The 20,661-nt window shown below is 27.8% G+C and overlaps 4 protein-coding genes across 4 annotated transcripts; 3 read left to right on the plus strand and 1 right to left on the minus strand.

The window, feature by feature from the left end:
- Positions 1-2,255: 2,255 nt before the first annotated feature.
- On the minus strand, positions 2,256-3,179 carry OCT59_015501 (uncharacterized protein; the record flags this gene model as incomplete). The annotated part of the gene is made up of 6 exons (XM_066140053.1): positions 2,256-2,262; positions 2,329-2,372; positions 2,688-2,696; positions 2,777-2,810; positions 2,919-2,932; positions 3,015-3,179. The coding sequence occupies 6 exons, from the start codon at positions 3,177-3,179 to the stop codon at positions 2,256-2,258; spliced, it is 273 nt and encodes a 90-aa protein (XP_066002870.1).
- Positions 3,180-5,376: 2,197 nt separating this feature from the next.
- Positions 5,377-10,988, plus strand: OCT59_015502 (uncharacterized protein; the record flags this gene model as incomplete). Its single annotated transcript, XM_066140054.1, has 11 exons — positions 5,377-5,680; positions 5,752-6,465; positions 6,559-6,709; positions 6,789-7,839; positions 7,936-8,227; positions 8,305-8,433; positions 8,511-9,394; positions 9,473-9,497; positions 9,574-9,673; positions 9,759-10,070; positions 10,145-10,988. 11 exons carry the CDS (start codon positions 5,377-5,379, stop codon positions 10,986-10,988), a joined length of 4,806 nt encoding a protein of 1,601 aa, XP_066002871.1.
- Positions 10,989-13,175: 2,187 nt separating this feature from the next.
- On the plus strand, positions 13,176-13,394 carry OCT59_015503 (uncharacterized protein; the record flags this gene model as incomplete). Its single annotated transcript, XM_025325176.2, has 1 exon — positions 13,176-13,394. One exon carries the CDS (start codon positions 13,176-13,178, stop codon positions 13,392-13,394), a length of 219 nt encoding a protein of 72 aa, XP_025182550.2.
- Positions 13,395-14,899: 1,505 nt separating this feature from the next.
- On the plus strand, positions 14,900-20,079 carry OCT59_015504 (uncharacterized protein; the record flags this gene model as incomplete). Its single annotated transcript, XM_066140055.1, has 11 exons — positions 14,900-15,182; positions 15,275-15,961; positions 16,046-16,196; positions 16,280-17,321; positions 17,403-17,517; positions 17,769-17,897; positions 17,970-18,865; positions 18,943-18,967; positions 19,060-19,159; positions 19,249-19,551; positions 19,626-20,079. The coding sequence occupies 11 exons, from the start codon at positions 14,900-14,902 to the stop codon at positions 20,077-20,079; spliced, it is 4,185 nt and encodes a 1,394-aa protein (XP_066002872.1).
- Positions 20,080-20,661: the final 582 nt, after the last annotated feature.

Below are 20,661 nucleotides of genomic sequence, written 5' to 3' on the forward strand. Positions count from 1 at the left end.
TGTGCAAAATAAATAAATATTTATTGTTCCATGTAAACCTACCCTACAAATTATCTTTTTTTTAAAAAAAATGTCGCTCGATCAAGATTTAAAAATCATTATTCTCTATAAAAATTTTTTTAAAAAATTAATCACATATCGGAGTTTTTTTGGAATGAAAACTAGAAAAATGATCATTTATCGGAATTTTTCCCAGAAAATTTTGGGCTACTTTATAATGGAATGAAAGAAAGTTACGAAACTCAAATTTGTTTTCCAACATTTAATTCTTCTGAAATGAAATTATATTAGAATACGCTTATACAGGATCAGTTAGAGAAGAAACTTTAACAGATAATAATATAATTGATTAATTCTTCTGAAATGAAAGTTATATTAGAATACGCTTATACAGGATCAGTTAGAGAAGAAACTTTAACAGATAATAATATAATTGATTAATTCTTCTGAAATGAAAATTATATTGGAATACGATTATACAGGATCAGTTAGAGAAGAAACTTTAACAGATAATAATGCCGCGGATTATTTCTTATTACCAAACCTCCAAGAGTTTATTATAAGAATTTTTAAAGATGCTTTACAATACTAAAAAGCTGCACAAAACATTATTTACCGGAATTACTGACAAACGTCGTGGAAAAAAAGAAAATGTTACTTACTCTAAAAAATTTTTTAGAAAATTGATCACATATCGGAGTTTTTTTTGGAATCAAAACTAGAAAAATGATCATTTATCGGAATTTTACTCAGGAAATTTTTTATAGGGTTATTAATGGGAAATAATATTCTTATAAACTTAATAGTCGAAAGAATTAGCAATAAATGTAATTGAATTTGATCGATTATCTCTTGAAGCTCTCCAATATCTCTTGTCTTACACACAAGAGAAAACAAGTCCTTTGCAACTCCAGAATACGAGTTTCTCCGATATAGTGCTATTTTAACAGGAAAAAAAGTATCTAATGATGCATTACTATAACTTTGGAGATCGAGCGGGTTCTGGTGTTTTTCACTGTGTATGGCCGTAACTGAAATGAGGTTAACTTATTAGTTTAAAAATTTTATAATATAAAATTAGTTTCCAGACGTAACTCTTTTTAAACGGTTACCAGTTTTAGAACAAGTAGAGTATATCCAAGTAGAAAATAATACCGATTGTCAAAAAGTTGCTGATATATTAGAACCTTTGATTAAATATATTGATTTAAAGAGTAATATTAGAAAAAATTATTGTAGCATTGAGAATTATTCCATCAGAAGTAATCATGGATGTTTATCGTTATAAAGCATGAGTAATAATATTTTTATGTCGGAGTATGTGGATCAGGAGGTTTAAATTATGATTACTACCAATAGTGATTGTTGTAATTCCAGAATTTGGCTAAACAATTATTGTAATAAATTTGGAGATGGTGCAAGAGTTACCGTTCGTTTAATAACAAAGTGGAATAATTTACCATCAAAGCTTTATCCTGTAGCATCACTGGTCGCCTTCGAGTTTATTATTTTTTACGTATATTTTTTTTGTTATAGTGGAGTTTAATAGAAGTTAGTTTTTTTATTGATATGTCTATCTTTTTCTTATGATGTTTCTATTTTTCTTTACTATAGTCCATTAGTCCCCAACATTTTTTATTTTTTTATTTAAACGCGTAATAACGATTTAATCACGTGACAAGCACCTAATAAAATTTTGTCATCATTTTTTTATTAGTTAACTAGTAGGTTTATATGCGGCGACTTCGTCGCCGCCAGACTGTTTAAGACTACTTTGCTAACAACTTAAATTTTAAAATGTATTGTAAAATTAATATTACAGTACATTATATACAAACCATGTTAAAATACTCGTTATTGGTCTTGTAGGGACATTGTACAATAATTAGTATAAAATTTATCATAAAATTAATTTATTAACATATATATTTAACATAAATTATTGTTAAATTTATTGTAAAATTTATTTAAAAATATTAAACTATTTTAAATACTAAACTACTTTAAAAATACTAAACAATTTGAAATCCAAGTTGAAAGAATATTGTCTACATTTCAATCTGCAAAAAATGAAAAAGAAAAATTCAATGAAACATTTCTGATAAATAAATAAAATCACACCTTTCTATTCAACCTACCTTTAAGTTGAAGTTTGTTGTTCAAGAGTTGAATTCCTATAATAAAAAAATTAATATTTTCTTCATCACTCATTCCCTTATTCAATATACCTTTAATCCGGTTTCAACATTCAAGAGTTAAATCCTACAAAATAAAGAAATTGGTTAAGTTTCTATAAGAATTTTCAAGAAGTCAAAGTGAAAGACCTACAAAATAAAATCGAAGTTGAAATTGAGAGCAACAAAAATTACAGTCTGATCCAAGTAGCCGAAATTAAGAAGACCTACAAAATAAAATTCAAATGATCAAAGTCAAGGGCACCAAATGTCCAAATGGCCAAAGAAACATCTACAAAAGAAAAAAAGAACCATTAATAACAGTTCGTTAAAATAAATGAATTAAAGAAAACAAAAAAACTTTCAAAATCCGCGTATAAGAAGCAAGCCATCTAAAAAAAAAACCAAAAAAAAACAATGATTTTTTGAAAAAAATGTCTTAATACCCTTCTAAGTGTCAAAGATCCAAACCAGTAGCTGATCCAAAAAAAAGAAAAATTTCTGAATTCTCACGTTCCAGATCTGATTAAAAGTGAAAAAGTTAAAATGTTAGATTCGTTGAAATCAATAAAATTAAAAAAAAAACATCTTCGATTTCTCACCAAGAAAACCTTCAATTTCCTAGTAGCGTCCCAACTAAAAAAGAAGAAAATGATAAAAAGTTAGAAAGCATTTCGTTAATATAAATAAAATTTCCAAATCTCACCAAAATCTATGTTCCAGACACGTCTACAAAAAATCTACCAAATGTAATGCATCTAAATAAAAAAAAGAAAAGAATGAAATGTTAGAAACATTTTGTTGAATAAATAAGATTAAAAAACATATTCATTTTCCTACCAAAATCCGCGTTCTAAACGTGTCTAAAAAAAGAGAGAATTTCTGAATCTTAACAAAATTTAAAATTTGAAATGTTAAAACATATTTCTGCCATTCCGAAGCTTCAAGACTGAATCTAAAATAGCAATAAAGAAAAAGGACGGGTCGATTAGTAATGTTTGACATAAAAAAAATTAAAAAAAAAAATTACAGAGCATTGTCCGAACCTAAAATAACAATAAAGAAAAAGAGTCGATTAGTAATTCAAAATGAAAAAAAAATAATGGTTCATCTATCCGTAATACGAGTAAAAAATGTAGTGTGAACCTTATCCGCAGCACTACATTACGATCAAATGAATATTTATTAATTAATTAGTAATTAATAATAATAATTTATATTATAAAAAAAAAAATGATTTTAATAAAATAGAGTTTATTAATTAGTCAGCATCTGATACTGAATACTTTTATATAAAAATGAACAGTCATTTAGGGGTAAATCTACAGCCGTTCAGTGATGATTTTGTCACATGGTCACGTGATGGCGGCGGTCGCGTTGTTTATATCATATCTATTTCAGCGACTTTTAATTTTTTTGTGATCTGATCACTATAACACTATTAATATTTGTGCTACGCGAGGTGGTGTGGTCAGGGATTGGGGTTAAATTAACCATTATCGAAATTTTATGAGATTTGTACAGTATTACTAAGTAAAATTTGCACAGATCCCGATAAATTCCTGCAAATTCCATGGGAATCCCATCACTAGGTGTGGTAAGATAATCCTCATTTAGAAAGGAGATTTTTTGGAAAAAGGAAATTGATTATTACACAAAAAGACCCAACAATTTGGTAAACATACTGTATATAAAAAAATCATTTAAGGTAGCACAAATCTCTTGGCAACCTTATGTTAACGATGCAAATGCATAATTACTTCAAAAAATTTAAAATTTGTAACTATCGTAAATGGATGGATTAATTAATTTTCATTTAGTTGAATGATAATTGAAATTTGGAAAATTTTTTAATAGTTAGTTTATTTCAACATGATAACAAATGTTCAGAATAAATATTCTCATTATCCGAAGGACATTTTTTAATATGAGCCCCTAAATATATTAATGTCGAATAAATTAGTTTTATTGTATATGTTCTATATAAGCACTGGACATTTTTCACGTATGTTATTGATCACTTTAAAATTAGTGGTCATGTTTATGGTAACTGGTTTACGCTACTCTAATCATGTGGCCTTCGATATACATAGGTAAATCAGTTATCATCTACAAAATGACTGATAACGTTTTCCAGATAATCATGTAACACAATGGTTTTCTAAGCTACTAACTATATTTCGATTAACTAACGATGCAGTCGATGCATGCCCCCCTTGACCTTTGAAAAAAAGTTTTTTTTTTCAAAAAAAAAAAAAAAAAAAGATTGCATATTTACGCAAATAAATTATTGTCTGAATGAATGATAAATTAATTATTTTATTTTTTTTATACCAGAGGATTTACTTAATCACATGTCTTTTATAGAAATGGGACAACTCAGTTCTCTAATTAATTTACTAACATGTGATTACGCAAATCCGCTGATATTGTTCATTTTGTTTGATCAACATTAATTCACCTTTACTATTTGAAGCTCATCTTATTCCAAGTTAAATAAAATTTTAATAATTTTTAGCGTAAGAGTTTAATATTTACATATTATTCACAAATCATTACACGCCATAATAAATCAAGAGTGATGATCCAAATTAGGAAAATACTCAAAGTAGTTAGTCGATTATTACATTTCCTTATTATCCATTTATAATGAACTTTATGTTACATTACTTACATAGCCTAAACCAATTATAGTTATAGAATGAATTATAGTATTTGTTAAACAAGATTGTGTTTTGTGGCAAAAAGTAATTACGGTATGTGCGACATTGTGGCACGAATTTTATGTTTAATGTTGGCCCCGCTTTATAGGTCAACGCTTGACAACAATAGAACATTTGGAAAACAAATTTTCTCAAAGTTAAAATTTCCCATTTACATTTATCATTATACGTGACTAATCAGTTGTCATTCAATTCATTATATAAACTGTAATTATGAGTTCATAAAAGGGAATGTGAATGTGCAATCATTTTCCTAATTTAACAAGTCAATAGGTAATTTCAAAGGATTACATTGTTAAAATACCAAATTTATTCCCTACAATAATAAAAAAGGAAAGGATTTTTATACAGTAAAAAAAAATAAATAAATAAAAATAAAAAATTAAAATAATTGTAATAATAATAATTTCACATATAAAGACTTCCACTCAATAATTTTCCCATTTCATATTCACGATTCACGAATCATAAAAAAAAAAATGGCCAATGAAATAAAAGATAACAATTTACCTGTAAATAACCCTGATACTAGTAGGAAATCAATAGATAGTGAACAAGAAGTCATAATTATTAAACATGATGTTGAAAAGGTTGGCACTTTTACCGAACCATTTAAAAAATACATGAATGCAAAATCTATTAAAAGCAATAAAAATAAAACCAAGTTGAGCTATAATCGTGATGTAGATGGATCAAATAGTTCTGATGGTAGTACCACTAATGATAACAAGTATCATATCGCAATTTGTCAAAATGGGAAATTTGTCGCTACATTCGATACCGGTAAATTCATTATTTCATCTTTGCTGTTGCATAAATTAAATAATTCCAACGCTAATCTTTTTTTAATTTAGAAACTCTTCAAATTAAGTTGTTGGAGAACACCGATAGTATTTACAAAATAATCGAACAATTTAAAATAGGCCGTGATTTCACTATATCTCAAGAACGACAACACACTATAATTGTCGATGGCGATGACAATCATGATGAGGACGACGGTGATGATGGAAAAGAAACCACCTCGACTAATGATGAAAATTTTGGATGGTCTATCGATATATCGAATTTATACACAAAAGATATGAATAAATATTTCATTTATGTCGCCTTATCTCGTATAGTCGATAAGGATCTGACGAGTACACCGGGAGAAACAAGAAATGGAACTACAATGATCTACCGCCTTGAACTAGAAAAAACAAATAAAAATTATAAACATACTATGAAAACTAATACCTATCACATTTCGGGAATTTCGGGAATATGTAGATTTATAAATGAGTCTGAAAGCGAAAAAGTTCTTAATTCAGAAAGTAACAAAGAATATTTTACTTTAAGAACTATAAGAAGATTCGTAATATTGAATTTCGATGGTATACATAGTTTTGATTGTAAAGATAATTTTGTATTATCCAAACAATTTTATTATCCACAATGTATCAAACATGAATTAAAGGCATTAGATTCTCCAACAATATCTGATTACATAAATCTACTTCAATCTTATATTTATGATAAATATTTTCTTGTTGAGAATTACAAAGATAGCGTACAATTACTTGAAGGTAGTAATTAAATTTTAAAATTTTATATAAATTTATTATTACATACTATATATAATAAAAGATTATATATACTAATTTAAAATTTTTTTTTAGTTTACAACCTAGAAAAAATGAAATTGGAAACTATTACAATAAGGATCGAAAATAGTCAAGAAAAGCTCATAAGAAAATATAATAGAAATCATTTTTCAATCAGTGAGAACAAACAACTACTCTGCTTTACACGAGGGCTTCAATCTGTCAAGTGAGTAACTCACGTCTCACGAATTAAATTTCGTAAAGAATTACTAAATTAACCAATTTATTATGTTTACTTCCTTAAGATTATACTTTATGGAAAATGGTTTGGAAGCCATCTCAAAGAAATTTAAAAGTATTGAAAAAATCTACTTATTAGAATTTATTCAAGATAGTAAGAAATTACTCGTAATAGGTAGCAGCGACCCAGAAGAGAAAAAATTGAAGCTTATAATCTGGGACATGTATAATTTTGAAGAAAGTGAAACACCGATAGAATTAGACAATTTTCTTAAGAAAGATAATCTTACTACTCGTTTAGCCAGAATTTATGGAATTATTTTACAAATCGATGATAGTGGAGAAGTTTCATCGGTCTTTAAAGAGCTTGAAGAAGAAAAGGAAAAGGATATAATTATAAGTCCAGCAAATAAATTACTTGAAAGTCCTGGTAAAAAACCAAATGGAAAACCAGATAAAAGGCATACTATATATTATGATAAAAATACAAATCCATATTTCAAACCAATAGTTGTTGAGAAAGAACCATGGGTGTTAGGTGATTATGATAGAAATTCTTATTGTCTTTATCAAAATAAAAATGGATCAGAGATAGAAACTCTACAACTTATAGTTGGTAGATCTACTATCCAAGTTTGGCATCAAATCACTTCTGACGATAAAAATAAAAGCAAGGACGAACTTCCTAACGAAGGAGAACCATTTCTTGAATATATATGGACAAATGGTATTCCTGTAAATCAAGAAAGAGAAAAGACAAAATTACAGATTGAAGAATTTGAATATGGACCGAAAGATAGTAAATTAAATGACTTTAAATTAAACGATTTTTGTTTGAAAGTTTATTGGTATGAAAAAGTTTCAAAGGACGAGAGTGAAGATGATCTAGATGAACTCAAAATAAAAGATGATGATATTGAAATTATTAGAATGGAAAAGGACAAAGAATTGAGAACGGAAAAGAAAAAAGGTAGAGAAGGGATAACCAAAATGGAAAAAGTTATTCAACCGCAAGATATTATTGATAAAGTTAATGCAGTTAGATATGCGTGCAAAGCATTGGAATTTATCAATAAACGTACGAAATCTCTTGTGAATTACACTAAAGAACATCACGTGAGTGTTTACTATATATTACTTTACGAATTCAATATATTTTTTTATAAAAAGAACTGGACTAACATATATTTTCCTACTTTTTTTTTAACGAAGTGTGAGGAAATGGTTGCATATATTAATCGAATAATATGGAGGTTTATTAAATACAAGCCTGATGACTTTAGATTGCTAGATGTTCGACGTAATGTTATGAAAAATTTGATTCTTGGTGATTGTGATCATTTGATAAAATTTATATTATTTGGAGACAACAATAATGATGAAAAAATCAATAATTTACATATACCGAGGAAAACATTTTGGAAAAAAAGAAAGATTATAAATGACGACACCGAAGAGTATGAAATAACGAACGTTATGGAATTAGCAATCTATCATTGCAGAGGTAAGTTTTGATTAATTAATTTTTAAGCAATATACTATATCATTAAGCAGATTAATTAATTATTTTTTATAATCTAGGTCGTGAAATTAAAGATACCATTATTGTTGCTTACCTTTTGGAATATTATTCTAGACACGCAACAGATTATGCGGGTTGGATGAGTACCGTTTCTAAGGCTCTCCCTCTATTATTTAAATACAATTATGGTTCGTTCATTATTTTAATTCTTTTTTAAGATTCGGAAAGGATTCGATATTTATATGTAATTTTTTTATTTATATAGATGATTACGTCAAAAAATTATTTCGTAAAGAATGTTTTGCAAATCAAAATTACCTTTCAGTACAAAAACATAATATTATTATTCCAGTAAAATATCAAGAAAGGCATAGTAGCCATGGAATTCAATTTAAAGCGTTTGAAGTCAATTTGCGTTCTGACAAAATTAAATTGCACAGTATGATTTGGGAAACATACAAATCTATTACGAATACAATATATAAAAAATTAGAAGAATGGATCAATAAAGATTTTGAAAAACAACCATTAGCTTTACGAGTAGTCCCACTTCCTGAATTTACTATAAATAATCGTGCTTCACAACAGAATAATCCAGAGGGAGGAAATTTTCTTTTGAATATTTTTTTGTTCTTATTCATACCACGATGGTACAGCATTAGTTGGGAGGAAAAGAATAAATTGAGCCCTTTCGCTAGAGTAGTTTATTATGAGAACAATGACGATATTTATGACAATCCAGCAACTGAAGCAATTATAGACTTTCGTTGGAAAAGAGCAAGAACTTTCTTTTTCTCTCTCTTTCTTCGATTCCTTCTCTATGTCCTTTGTTTTGGATTAATCAGTTGGGCATATGTGGATCATAGCATTATTATAAATGCAAATTTTTTATTTATGTTGATTGTTATATATTATTATTTAGCAATTTATTTATTCATTACTGAACTTTTACAATTAAAATATGAATGGAGAAAATATATGAGTGATATACATAACTTTTTTGATATATTTTCAATTGTATTTCCTGTGATAGCAATATCAATGATGTTTAGAGATTTTCACTTTTCAAATGGCTTCGGAAATGTCGGAAATGATACTGGATTAATAGTGATGATATCTTTTTCAGCTTTTTTTCTTTGGATTGAAGTGGTTAGTTAATCTTTGTTTTGCAATTTGCGTTTAAATTAACAAAAATAATATAATTTATAGAATTTGTAATTTTCATAGATTTCGTATCTCCGCTTAATACCAAGTACAGTATATATAAATTGACTTTCTTTCCGGAAATAAGTGATTTGACTATTAATATTTTTTTTTTTTCTTGTTAGATATCGCCATTTATATTTACTATGTTATAATAATTATCAAAACCGTACTTCCATTTATTTTATTTAATGCCATCATGATAATTGCATTTGCACATATAATGTATTATTACCTTTAAGATTTTTTTAATAATTTTAAATTTTTATTTATCTTAAATTTAAAATGACAAAAATTTATTTATACATAGGTTTATTCTGCTTTACGATCCTAATACGGAGATCATTAAAACTAAAGATTCAACATTTAGTGGAACTGCTACGAATCCCGTAAATGGCCAAGAAATTATGAATGTCACAATGAAAGCTGATTTTAATTCTACAGATCGGAATGATAATCCATTTTCATATTTTTCTACATCAATAATTTCTGCATATTATTGGCTTAACGGTGATTTTGTTCAGAGAGACTCATTTGATTTTTGGGCTGTTGAAGTGTTTACCTTTATCGCCAGTGTCCTTTTAGTAACTATTTTACAAAATATGTTAATCGCTTTTATGAGGTAAAGGCTTGTACCAATATTAATTTATTAGAATTTGATAAAATTTATTTTTTTAACTTAATATTTATTTTTAGTGGTGTGTACGAGACAGCAACTACTAAAGGCAGACAAGCATTATTAAGATTTAGAGCAAATCAAATTGCAAATTATGAAGCATTAAATCAAGTTCATTTTCCACAGATTAAACCTGATCCAAAATATATTTATTATATTGGTCGATCAAAGCATTTTGAAACGTGGTATGAGAGTAGAAAAGACGATGGTCCTATTTTTAGTGATTTTGAAAAAAAATCCACTTTTTCAAAATTTGTTTTTGAAGAAAAAGATTATGATGAATTTTCACTTTGGAAGTATGATATTGATTTTGAAGGTGAAATTAAAAAGTTCAACATAATGAAGAAGAGTTTGAATAATAATATCGAAAATTTGATAAAATATTTTAATCAAAAAAATGATAAGAAATATGATGATATTGATGATATTGATATTAAGAAAGAAATTGAAGAGTTCAAAATAAAGAAGAATTATTTAAATGATAATATCGATAATTTGATAAATTATTTTGAAGATCAAAAAATTAAGGAAAATGGTAATGTTGATATTAATATTGAAATTGGAAAGTTTAAAACAATGAAGAATAATTTAAATGATAATATCGAAAATTTGATAAAAATTTTTGAAGATCAAAAAAATGATAACGATGCTGATAATATCGATATTGATAAGAAACTTGAGGATTTAAATGATAATATTGATAATTTGATAAAAAATCTTGTTCGAAAATGTAATAAGAATAATTTGAATGATAATATTGATGAGTTGATAAAAAATTTAGAAGATCAAAAAAGTGATAACGATGTTAATAATAATATTGAAATTAATAAGAAAATTGAAATATTGAAGGCCATAAAATATTAATTTTATTTAGTTAATTGGTAGTTTATTTAGTTACTGTATTAGTCAGTATATTTCTTTATCATTTCTCAATTTTGTATTATTTTTGTGTTTTTATATTTTTATATTTCAAAATTTAGATAAAGTCATTTTCTTTGCTAAATTTCAATAATACATTTTTTTTTTTGAATTTAAATTTCGAAATTAATACACTATTTATAATCAATATAGACGAGATACAAAACAAGTAATAGACGCTATACTAATTAAAAGATAGGCTATACTATATATAGAAGTAACTACCTAACCCGTTACAAAGTAACGCTGTTATTTCCCCAAGACCATTAGGTGTGACCGGACCCGTATACATTAACACACTTCCTGCGAACATCAATAATAAAAATAAGAATTCAAGCCCAAGCATCATGAACCATATTTTTCTTTTACTCCGAAAGGCACTATACGTAAATAGTACTGTCAGGTATAGGATGATATATTATAAAAAAAAGGTCCATAGTTGTTTTTAAAGTTTCTATTTAATCATGCGCCGGCTTCGGCAGGTAAATAACAGTGTCTATGGATTCTGTTGCGGATGTATATGAGCAATCGCTCACGGCCTGCAGAAATAAATGTTGGGTCGTTAATAATGTTACGATTTTTTGTGAAATAATGAAACGCGGTTTCGCGTTCGCTGAAGGTGTAACATTTTCCATGACTTGTGAGCGAGCGTTTCAAAGGTACATTTGGTGAAGTTCAATGGCACGATCGTAACCGTAATGTGAGATAGAATTGATGTCGAACCGACGTCGTACTTTGTAGTCGAACAAGTTGATATTGTAGGTTTGACGATAATAATTCTTCGGGTCTCCAGTCATACCAGAAGGGAGAGGAGGCAGTTTTTTTTTCTTATTCCGTTCTTCAAACGCTGGACCCAATTTCTCTATCGACGTTTCATATTTTTGTAATTCGGATCTAACAGTGGTGCATTTCACGAAGCAAGATACGTATCCACGTACTTGTACGGAAGATGATGTATGGCTTTGAAGACCGTGGGATTAGGAAGACCCGGTTCCAGTTCATTAAGAATAAACGGTTTAACTTTATAAGTTTATCGTTCTTGATTGGGAGTACCATTGGTAAGGTGGCTCCATCGTTGTAATTGTTGCGGCGAACGAACGGCGTCGAATCGAAGGTGTGAATAAGATTTGTAATATTGTTTCTGAGAAACTAGAGTCTCTTTAGTATACTGTTTCTCCATGAGTCGTCGAAATTGTGTGTTACGTTCTCCAGTAATGGTATTGTATTTTTGTATTGTAACTGTATAGCACTATAGCTACGCCAAGACAATTTGAATGGACTTCTTTCACATTCTCCCTATTCTTGAGAGCTCGCTTCATTAACATTTTTTTCATTTGGTTTTCATACATAAAATCTTGGAGTACGAGGTATATGTCGGGTACTATGTGTAGAAAAATTTAATTATAATCATATGTCACGTGACAATCATTATATAATAAGTCAAAATTGAGCCAAAATATAATGCTGGCCAGAATTATAATTTAAGTCTAGCCAGCAAATTTTTTTTTTTGAAAATAGTCAGAATTATTAAGATCTGGCCTGAATTATCAATTTAATCCTTAAAATTTTTTTATTATATGTTGTGTATCTCCGGAATTCCATGTAACTGCTAAATACAATTTCCAGAATATGAAAGAACTAAAAAGATTATGTAAAAAGTACGTTTTCCGGTTTAGATTAGATGGAGTGGATCAGGAGCCATATATTGAAACCCAAACGCCATGCCACGTTTAGACGGCCTTAAAGATCAGCAGTGAAGTTGTGATAGGAAATTCTTATTCCTTCATTCAAGAACGCTCAGAGTCTAAAATTATATATACAGTCAACCCCTTTATAGTCACACCCCTCGGGACCGAAAAAAAAGGTGTGATTATAAAAAAAGTCATATGTTGTGACTATAGAAGAGGTTTTTCTAATATATTTATTAGTACATTGGGCCAAAATATGGTGTGCTTATAAAGGGGAATTTTATATGATGTGATTATACAGGGGGTGACTATATAGGGGGTCGACTGTATATCCTTAAGGTTTTTTGAATAAATTCATATATACACGTCATATAATGTGATCAAATTAAATCAATTAAATGATTAAATGATTCGGAACAATGATATAAAGGACATCAAAAAAAATATGAAGGATTTCAAAAAAGATATAAACGACTTCAAAAAAGATATGAAGGACTTCAAAGAAGATGTTAAAGATGTGAAAAAGACAGTAACGGTTATAGAAACCAAAATGAACGCTGTTGAAACCAGAATGAGCTTACAGGAATCAAAGCTGAAAAATCTTCCTTTAATGACTGGTGCTTGGAGGACTAGCTACCGGGATGACTATACTTTCAGCAATTGATTGGGGTTCTATTTGAGCCCAACTGAAGAAAACTTTTTGGCAAAAAATATTTAAAAAGAAAATCACTTTAGATGTCTAATATCAATAATCAATTCTCTTCAATATGCTTTAATGCTGAATGACGAATAAATATTTAGATAATATGTTTATTAGTCTTTTTTCTAATTGTCTTATATATATAATATATGGTTTTCTGCATAATACAGAATGCCGCAGAAACCGCAGAAATGATTTTCAGCCACGGAAATGTTATGAAAAGGGGGGTTAATATGTGTATGATAATCAATCTAATTTTTTTCATTTTTGATGACGAAAAGAAGACGGACGGAACACTACACTGTCAATACTAGAGTAAAGGAAATTCCTGGTGAATTTCTCGTTGATAATGGAATTCTATATTGTAATTTTTGCGATCATTCCATTGACTGGATGCGAAAATCAACAGTTGATGACCATCTTAATATTATAACGCACAAAAATAAAAAACGGCTATTTGAAAATAAAAAACACTGGCAGCAACAAACAATTGATACAACTTTATCTTCTTCTGAATCAAAAAAAGCTATAATTCATGATTTGATTGAAGCTTTTACTATAACAGATATCCCTTTAGAAAAAGTTAACTTCTTACTTGTATTTTTTAAGACATAATTATAGTGTAGAAAGAAGTTTTTCTAAATATCATTCGATTTTAGATGATAATCGGCAAAATTTATCTATGGAGTCTTTGTCTAGTTTAAATATACTAAATATACTTTACTTTAATCGTAGTTTAAAATAGTGAGATGTTTTGCGCATATATATAACTGAAAAATTATAACAAAGTTTCACAGAATTATACAAAATACATAAATATTATAACAAAAAGTTGCAGAATAATGTATTTTTTAATGCACAGTATGCACGCAGAATTTAGTTTTAGCGCAGATGGGATTGATCATTGTCATTGATGTTTTGTTGCCGCAGAAAATCATCGACCCTGCTCTCATTTATGGTAATTGCACGTGATCCAGCGGACATCTGACGCCTGAGGCATATCAATTCATTCAATTCATTCTGTAGGCATTATTTGGTTTAGCCTATGTGACATAAAGTTTATTGAGTTGCAGTATTTAATAACTTTATTTTATCTTACACTTTTAACGAGTTTATAAAAGGGAATCTGTAATTACTTTCCTAATTAGGGGGATATAATCGTTTTGATCATAATAAAATATTTATCATCCTGTGCCATGTGCCACATCCCTCTACTTTTCATTTTTACTAAATATTCTTGGGAAACAATTTTTCTGGTTAGCGAAAACCTATTTGTCATCAAGGCTATTGCCGACCAAAACAACTACGCATTCCTGTTATATCGATTACACAATACCAAATTTGTTTTCTTACAATGCCAGAACACTTGCAAAACAAAAATTTTTCAAAAAAATTTTTTTACAAAAAAAAAAAGGATTCCCTCTCAAATTTTTGCACTTTATATTCACGAAAACATAAAAAAAAAGGAAATGTCTAATGAAGAAAAAGAAAATGTTTGTCATTTAGTTGTGAATAATTATTCTGATACTAGGAAATCAATAGACCGTGAACAAGAAGCCATAATTATTAAACGTAAAAATTCTGTTTACTCTTCTGAGACGTATAAGAAATACGGAAATGCAAAATTGATTAAAAGCGAAATAAGTAAAGCCGTATTAAGTTCTGCTGATAGTGATACTACTTTTAATGAAAAGAAAAATTATCATATCGCAGTATGTCAGGATGGGAAATTTGTTGTCACATTTGATACAGGTAAATTCATTAATTCATATTTGCTGTTGTAGAAGATAAACAATTTCAATATATAATTAAAATAATCCTTTTTTTTTAAAAAAAAAAATTAGAAAACCTTCAGATTAAAATATTGAAGAATATTAGTAATAGCCCGTATAAAGACAATAACCAGAGTACATCCGATAAAATTAACGAAACTATTATACAATTTAAAATAGACGGTAATGACGAAGGCAAAGAAATCACATCAAATAATGATGAAAAATCTGGATGGTCAATCGATATATCGAATGTATACACAAATGACACAAAAGACTGTAAACGTAAATGTTTCATTTTTGTCGCCGTATCTCGCATAATCGATGAAGATATGAAGAATATGAAGAATACAATAAAAAAAGCAAAGGAAAGAAATCGAACTATTGTCATCTACCGCATTGAACTAATTAATGGAAATTATGTTTCTGATAGAGATACTAAGAATACTATTATCTATAAAATTCATGGAATTTCAGGAATATGTAGATTTGTACATGAGTCCAGAAACAACGAAGTCCTTAGTTTAGAAAGCGATATTTTAAGATTCATAGTATTGAATTTCGATGGTATGCGTAGTTTTGATTATAAAGATAATTTTAAATTGTACAAAAAATTTAATTATCCAGAACATATCAAACGTAAATTAGAGGCATTAGATTCTTCAGAAATATCTGACTGCATGAACCTACTTTTCTCATGTATTTACGATAAATATTTTCTGATTGAACATTACAAAGATAACGTACATTTACTTGAAGGTAGTAATTATACTCTAAAAAATTTATAAATTTGGTTTGTTACACTATGCATAATAAATAATTATATTTTTAAATTATCTTTAGTTTACGATCTAGCAAAAATGAGGTTAGAAACCATCACAAAAAGAGTTGAAAATAGTCAGGATAAACTTATAAGAAATTATAATAGGAAGAATTTCTCAATTAGTAAGAACAAACAACTACTCTGCTTTACACGAGGATTTCATTCCATCAAGTGAGTAATTTGCGTCTTACGAGTTAAATTTCGTATAAAAGTATCAAATTAACTAAAATTTATTATGCTTACTTTCTATTAAGTTTATATTTTATGGAAAATGGTTTGGAAGCTATCAATAAAAAATTTGATGGTATTGAAGAAATTTACTTAGTAGAATTCTTTGAAAATGATAGGAAATTAATTGTAATTGGTATTGGCGTCTCTGAAGATGAGGAAAATTTAAAACTTATAATTTGGGATATGTATAATGTTGTAGAAACTGAAACGATAGAATTAGATGATTTTCTTACAACAAAAAATATTTATACCCGTTTAACAAGAACTTCAGGAAATCTTTTACAAATTGATGATAAAGGAGATGTTACGTCAATTGTTAAAAGGGTCGATAGATTATTAAAACAAAAACAATCGAAAATGATTGGAAAGATAGTATCTCCTCTTCCTCCTTCTCCTGATTTAAGTTACTTTAAAGGTGTCAAACCAATGGTTGTTGAGATAGAACCATGGGTGCTAGGTAATTACAAAGATTACAAAAGCAATTCATATTGTCTTTATCAGAATAAAAATGGATCAGAGATAGAAACTTTACAACTTATAGTTGGTAGATCAACTATCCAAGTTTGGCATCAGATTAATTCTGACGATAAAAATAAAAGCAAGGACGAACTTCCTAACAAAGGAAAACCCTTTCTCGAATACATATGGACAAATGGTATCCCGGTAAATCAAGAAAGAGAAAAGACAAGATTACGGATTGAAAAATTTGAATATAGATCGAATGTTGACTTTAATTTAACCGATTTTTGTTTGAAAGTTTATTGGTACGAAAGAGTTTCAAAGGGCGTGAGCGAAGATGAACTCGAAATAAAAAAAGATGATGATATTGAAATTAATAAAATGGAAAAGGAAAAGGATGAAGAACCGAGAATGGAAAGGAAAAAAGATAGAGAAGCGATAATCGAAATGGAAAAAGATGAAAAAAATAAAGTAGAAAGAAAGGAAAAAGTAATTCATCGACAAGATATTATTGATAAAGTTAATGCAATCAGGCATGCGTGTAAAGCATTGGAATTTATCAATAAACGTAAGAAATTTCTCGTGAATTACACTAAAGAGCATCTCGTAAGTGTTTACAATAACATAAATTCAACATGTTTTATTAACAAAAAGAATTGGATTAATATTTTTTTTTTTTTAATAAAGTATGAAGATATGGTTGTATATATTAATCATATAATATGGAGATTTATTAAGTACAAGCCTGATGATTTTAGGTTACTAGATGTTCGACGTAACGTTATGAAAAATTTGATTCTTGGTGATTGTGATCATTTGATAAAATTTATATTATTTGAAAACAATGATGACGATAAAAACGCCAATAAGTTACATATACCGAGGGAAACATTTTGGAAAAAAAAACCGACCATAAATGACGATACCGAGGAGTATGAAATAACGAATGTTATGGAATTAGCCATTTATCATTGCAAAGGCAAATTTATTAATTAATTTTAAGCATTACTATGCATCAATGAACAGATTGATTAACTTATTTTTTATATCTAGGCCGTGAAATCAAAGATACCGTCATTGTTGCTTATCTTTTGGAATATTATTCTAGACATGCAACGGATAGTGGGGGTTGGATGAGTACTATGTCTAAGGCATTACCTTTATTATTTAAATATAATTACGGTTCGTCTTTTTTTTTCAATTCTAATATTTGTTTTTCAAAAGGATTTATGATATATACAACTTTTATCACAGATGATTATGCCAGAAAGATATTTCGTAAAGAATGTTTTGCAAATCAAGATTACTTTTCAGTACAAGATTCTTATAATATAATTCCAATAAAATATCAAGCGAAACGTAACCATAACATTAAATTTAGGGCGTTTAGAATAGATAATCTGCAATCCGACGAGTGTAGTATATGGTATAATAGAATTGGAAAATTGGTGAAACCTTTTAAAAGATTGTACAATTTCTTAGAAGATTTTGATAATTATCTTGAAAAGTCGCCTTTAGCGTTAAGAGTTGTTCCTCTTCCTGGATTTACCAGAGATATAATTTCACATAAAAATATAGAACAAAATTCTAGAATAAAAATTGCTTTAAATGTTTTTTTGTTCTTATTTATACCACGATGGTATAAAATTGGACGGAACGAGAAAGAAAAATTAAGCCCTTTTTCTAGGATGGTGCGATACGAGAATAATGATGATATATATGACAATCTAGCAACCGAGGCGGTTATTGATTTTCGTTGGCCACAAGCGAGAAATTTCTTTTTCTTCCTTTTTCTTCGATTTCTTGTTTTTGCCTTTTGTTATATATTTGTTAGTTGGGAATATTTGAGTCATGAAGTTATAAGCGGGAAATTTCGAAATTTTTTAGTTGCATTAATTTTCATATTTTATTATTTAGCAGCTTATCTATTAATTACTGAATTTATAGAGTTATACTTTCACGGGCATAGAAAATATTTTAATGATATATTTAATTATTTTGATGTATTTTCCATTTTACTTCCCGTGATTGTAATGTCAATAATGCTTAGAAGTTTTCGCTTTTCTGATGGCTTTGAAAGTGTTGAAACAGTTGATTCTGAATTAATTGCGTTAATATCTTTTTCAATTTTTTTTCTTTGGATTGAAATGGTTAGTATTTTGTGTTGCAATTTTGCATTTAATTATTAAGTATTAAGTATAATTTAATAAATTTTATAATTTTTTAGATTTCATATCTCCGTTTAATACCAAGTATATATATTATATACAATACATTAAATTTCTTTAAGGAAATGGTGACCAATTATTGATGGCTACTTGTTATAATTATATTTTTTTGATAGATATCGCCATTTATATTTACTATGTTATAGTAATTATCAAAGCCGTATTTCCATTTATTTTATTTAACGTCGTCGTAATAGTTTCATTTGCACATATAATGTATTACCTTGCTTTAAAAGTTTTTTAATATTTCATTTTATTTATTTTTTAAATGTAAAATAACAAAAAAAAATTCATTTATTATATAGGTATATTCTGCTTTATGATCCAAAGAACATCAAAACTAAAGATTCAACGTTTAATGGAACTGCTACGAATCTCGTAAACGGCCAAGAACTTAATGTCTCAATGAAAGCTAATTTTGATCCTACAGATTGGAATGACAATCCATTTTCATTTTTTCCTACAGCAATTGTAGCTACATATTATTGGCTTAACGGGAATTTTGTTCAAAGAGATACATTTGATTTTTGGGCTGTTGAAGTGTTTACCTTTATCGGCAGTATCCTTTTAATAACTATTTTGCAAAATATGTTGATCGCTTTTATGGGGTGAGGCATTTTATCAAATTTTGCTTCAATATTTTATTTTAGGATTTAATAAGTTATTATTTATTTATTTTTAGTGGTGTGTACGAAGAAGCAGCTACTAAAGGTAGACAAGCTTTATTAAGATTTAGAGCGAATCAAATTGCAAATTATGAAGCATTGCATCATTATTATTTTTCGTCCCATGATTATGATCCAAAATATATTTACTATATTAGGCGATCAGAACATTTTGAAACGTGGTATGAGGATAGGAAAAATGATGGACCTATTTTTAAGGATGTTGAAAAAAAATCCACTTTTGCAGAATTCGTTTTTAAAGATAAGGTTTATGATAAATTTTCAATTTGGAAATATGATGATGATGATGATATTAAAATTGAAATTGAAAAGTTCAAAATGATGAAGAAAAGTTTAAATGATAATATCGAAAATTTGATAAAAAATCTTGAAGATCGAAAAAATGATAATGCTAATGATAATATCGATATTGATAAGAAAATTGAACAATTGAAAGCTATAAAAAATTAATTTATTATCGTATACTCGGTTCATTTTTTTTTCAGTTATGTACTAGCAGTTACCCGTTGCTCCGCACCGGGACCAATGAGATTGTTTAAATAGAAAAATTTAGTATTATAATGTAATACTAAGATGGATATAGCAGTTTTTTGTTTATAATTATAATTAGGAATTTAATATAGGTAATAATTAGTTAACAAAATAATAAGAATGATATAAATTATATTGGGAATTGGTAAACATCGCCTGGGTCTTCGATCATGCGGCAGATTTGTCATATTTATTTGTTTGTCAAATCTCATTTTTTCAAGGTTCGTTTTCTCAGTCTCGAGGTATTTTTCTTTTTTTATTTTTATTTTTATTTCTAACTTATATCCTTACACTTTGTTTCTTACTAACTCTAATTGATTTTTTTTTAGTGAAAACATTAAAGATTTTCAAAGTCCCAATTTCATCCAAAAAATTACTCATTCAAATTTTTTATAAGTATTAATTAATAAATAGTAATTACAAAATTTGACGTTCAATTTAAAATTTAAAAGTATTAAAACATATTGTTATTTTCAAATACATAAAATCAAATATTTAAAC

This window comes from Rhizophagus irregularis, chromosome 23 (genome assembly GCF_026210795.1).
Source record: "Rhizophagus irregularis chromosome 23, complete sequence".
In the NCBI taxonomy this organism is placed as follows: Eukaryota; Fungi; Glomeromycota; class Glomeromycetes; order Glomerales; family Glomeraceae; genus Rhizophagus; species Rhizophagus irregularis.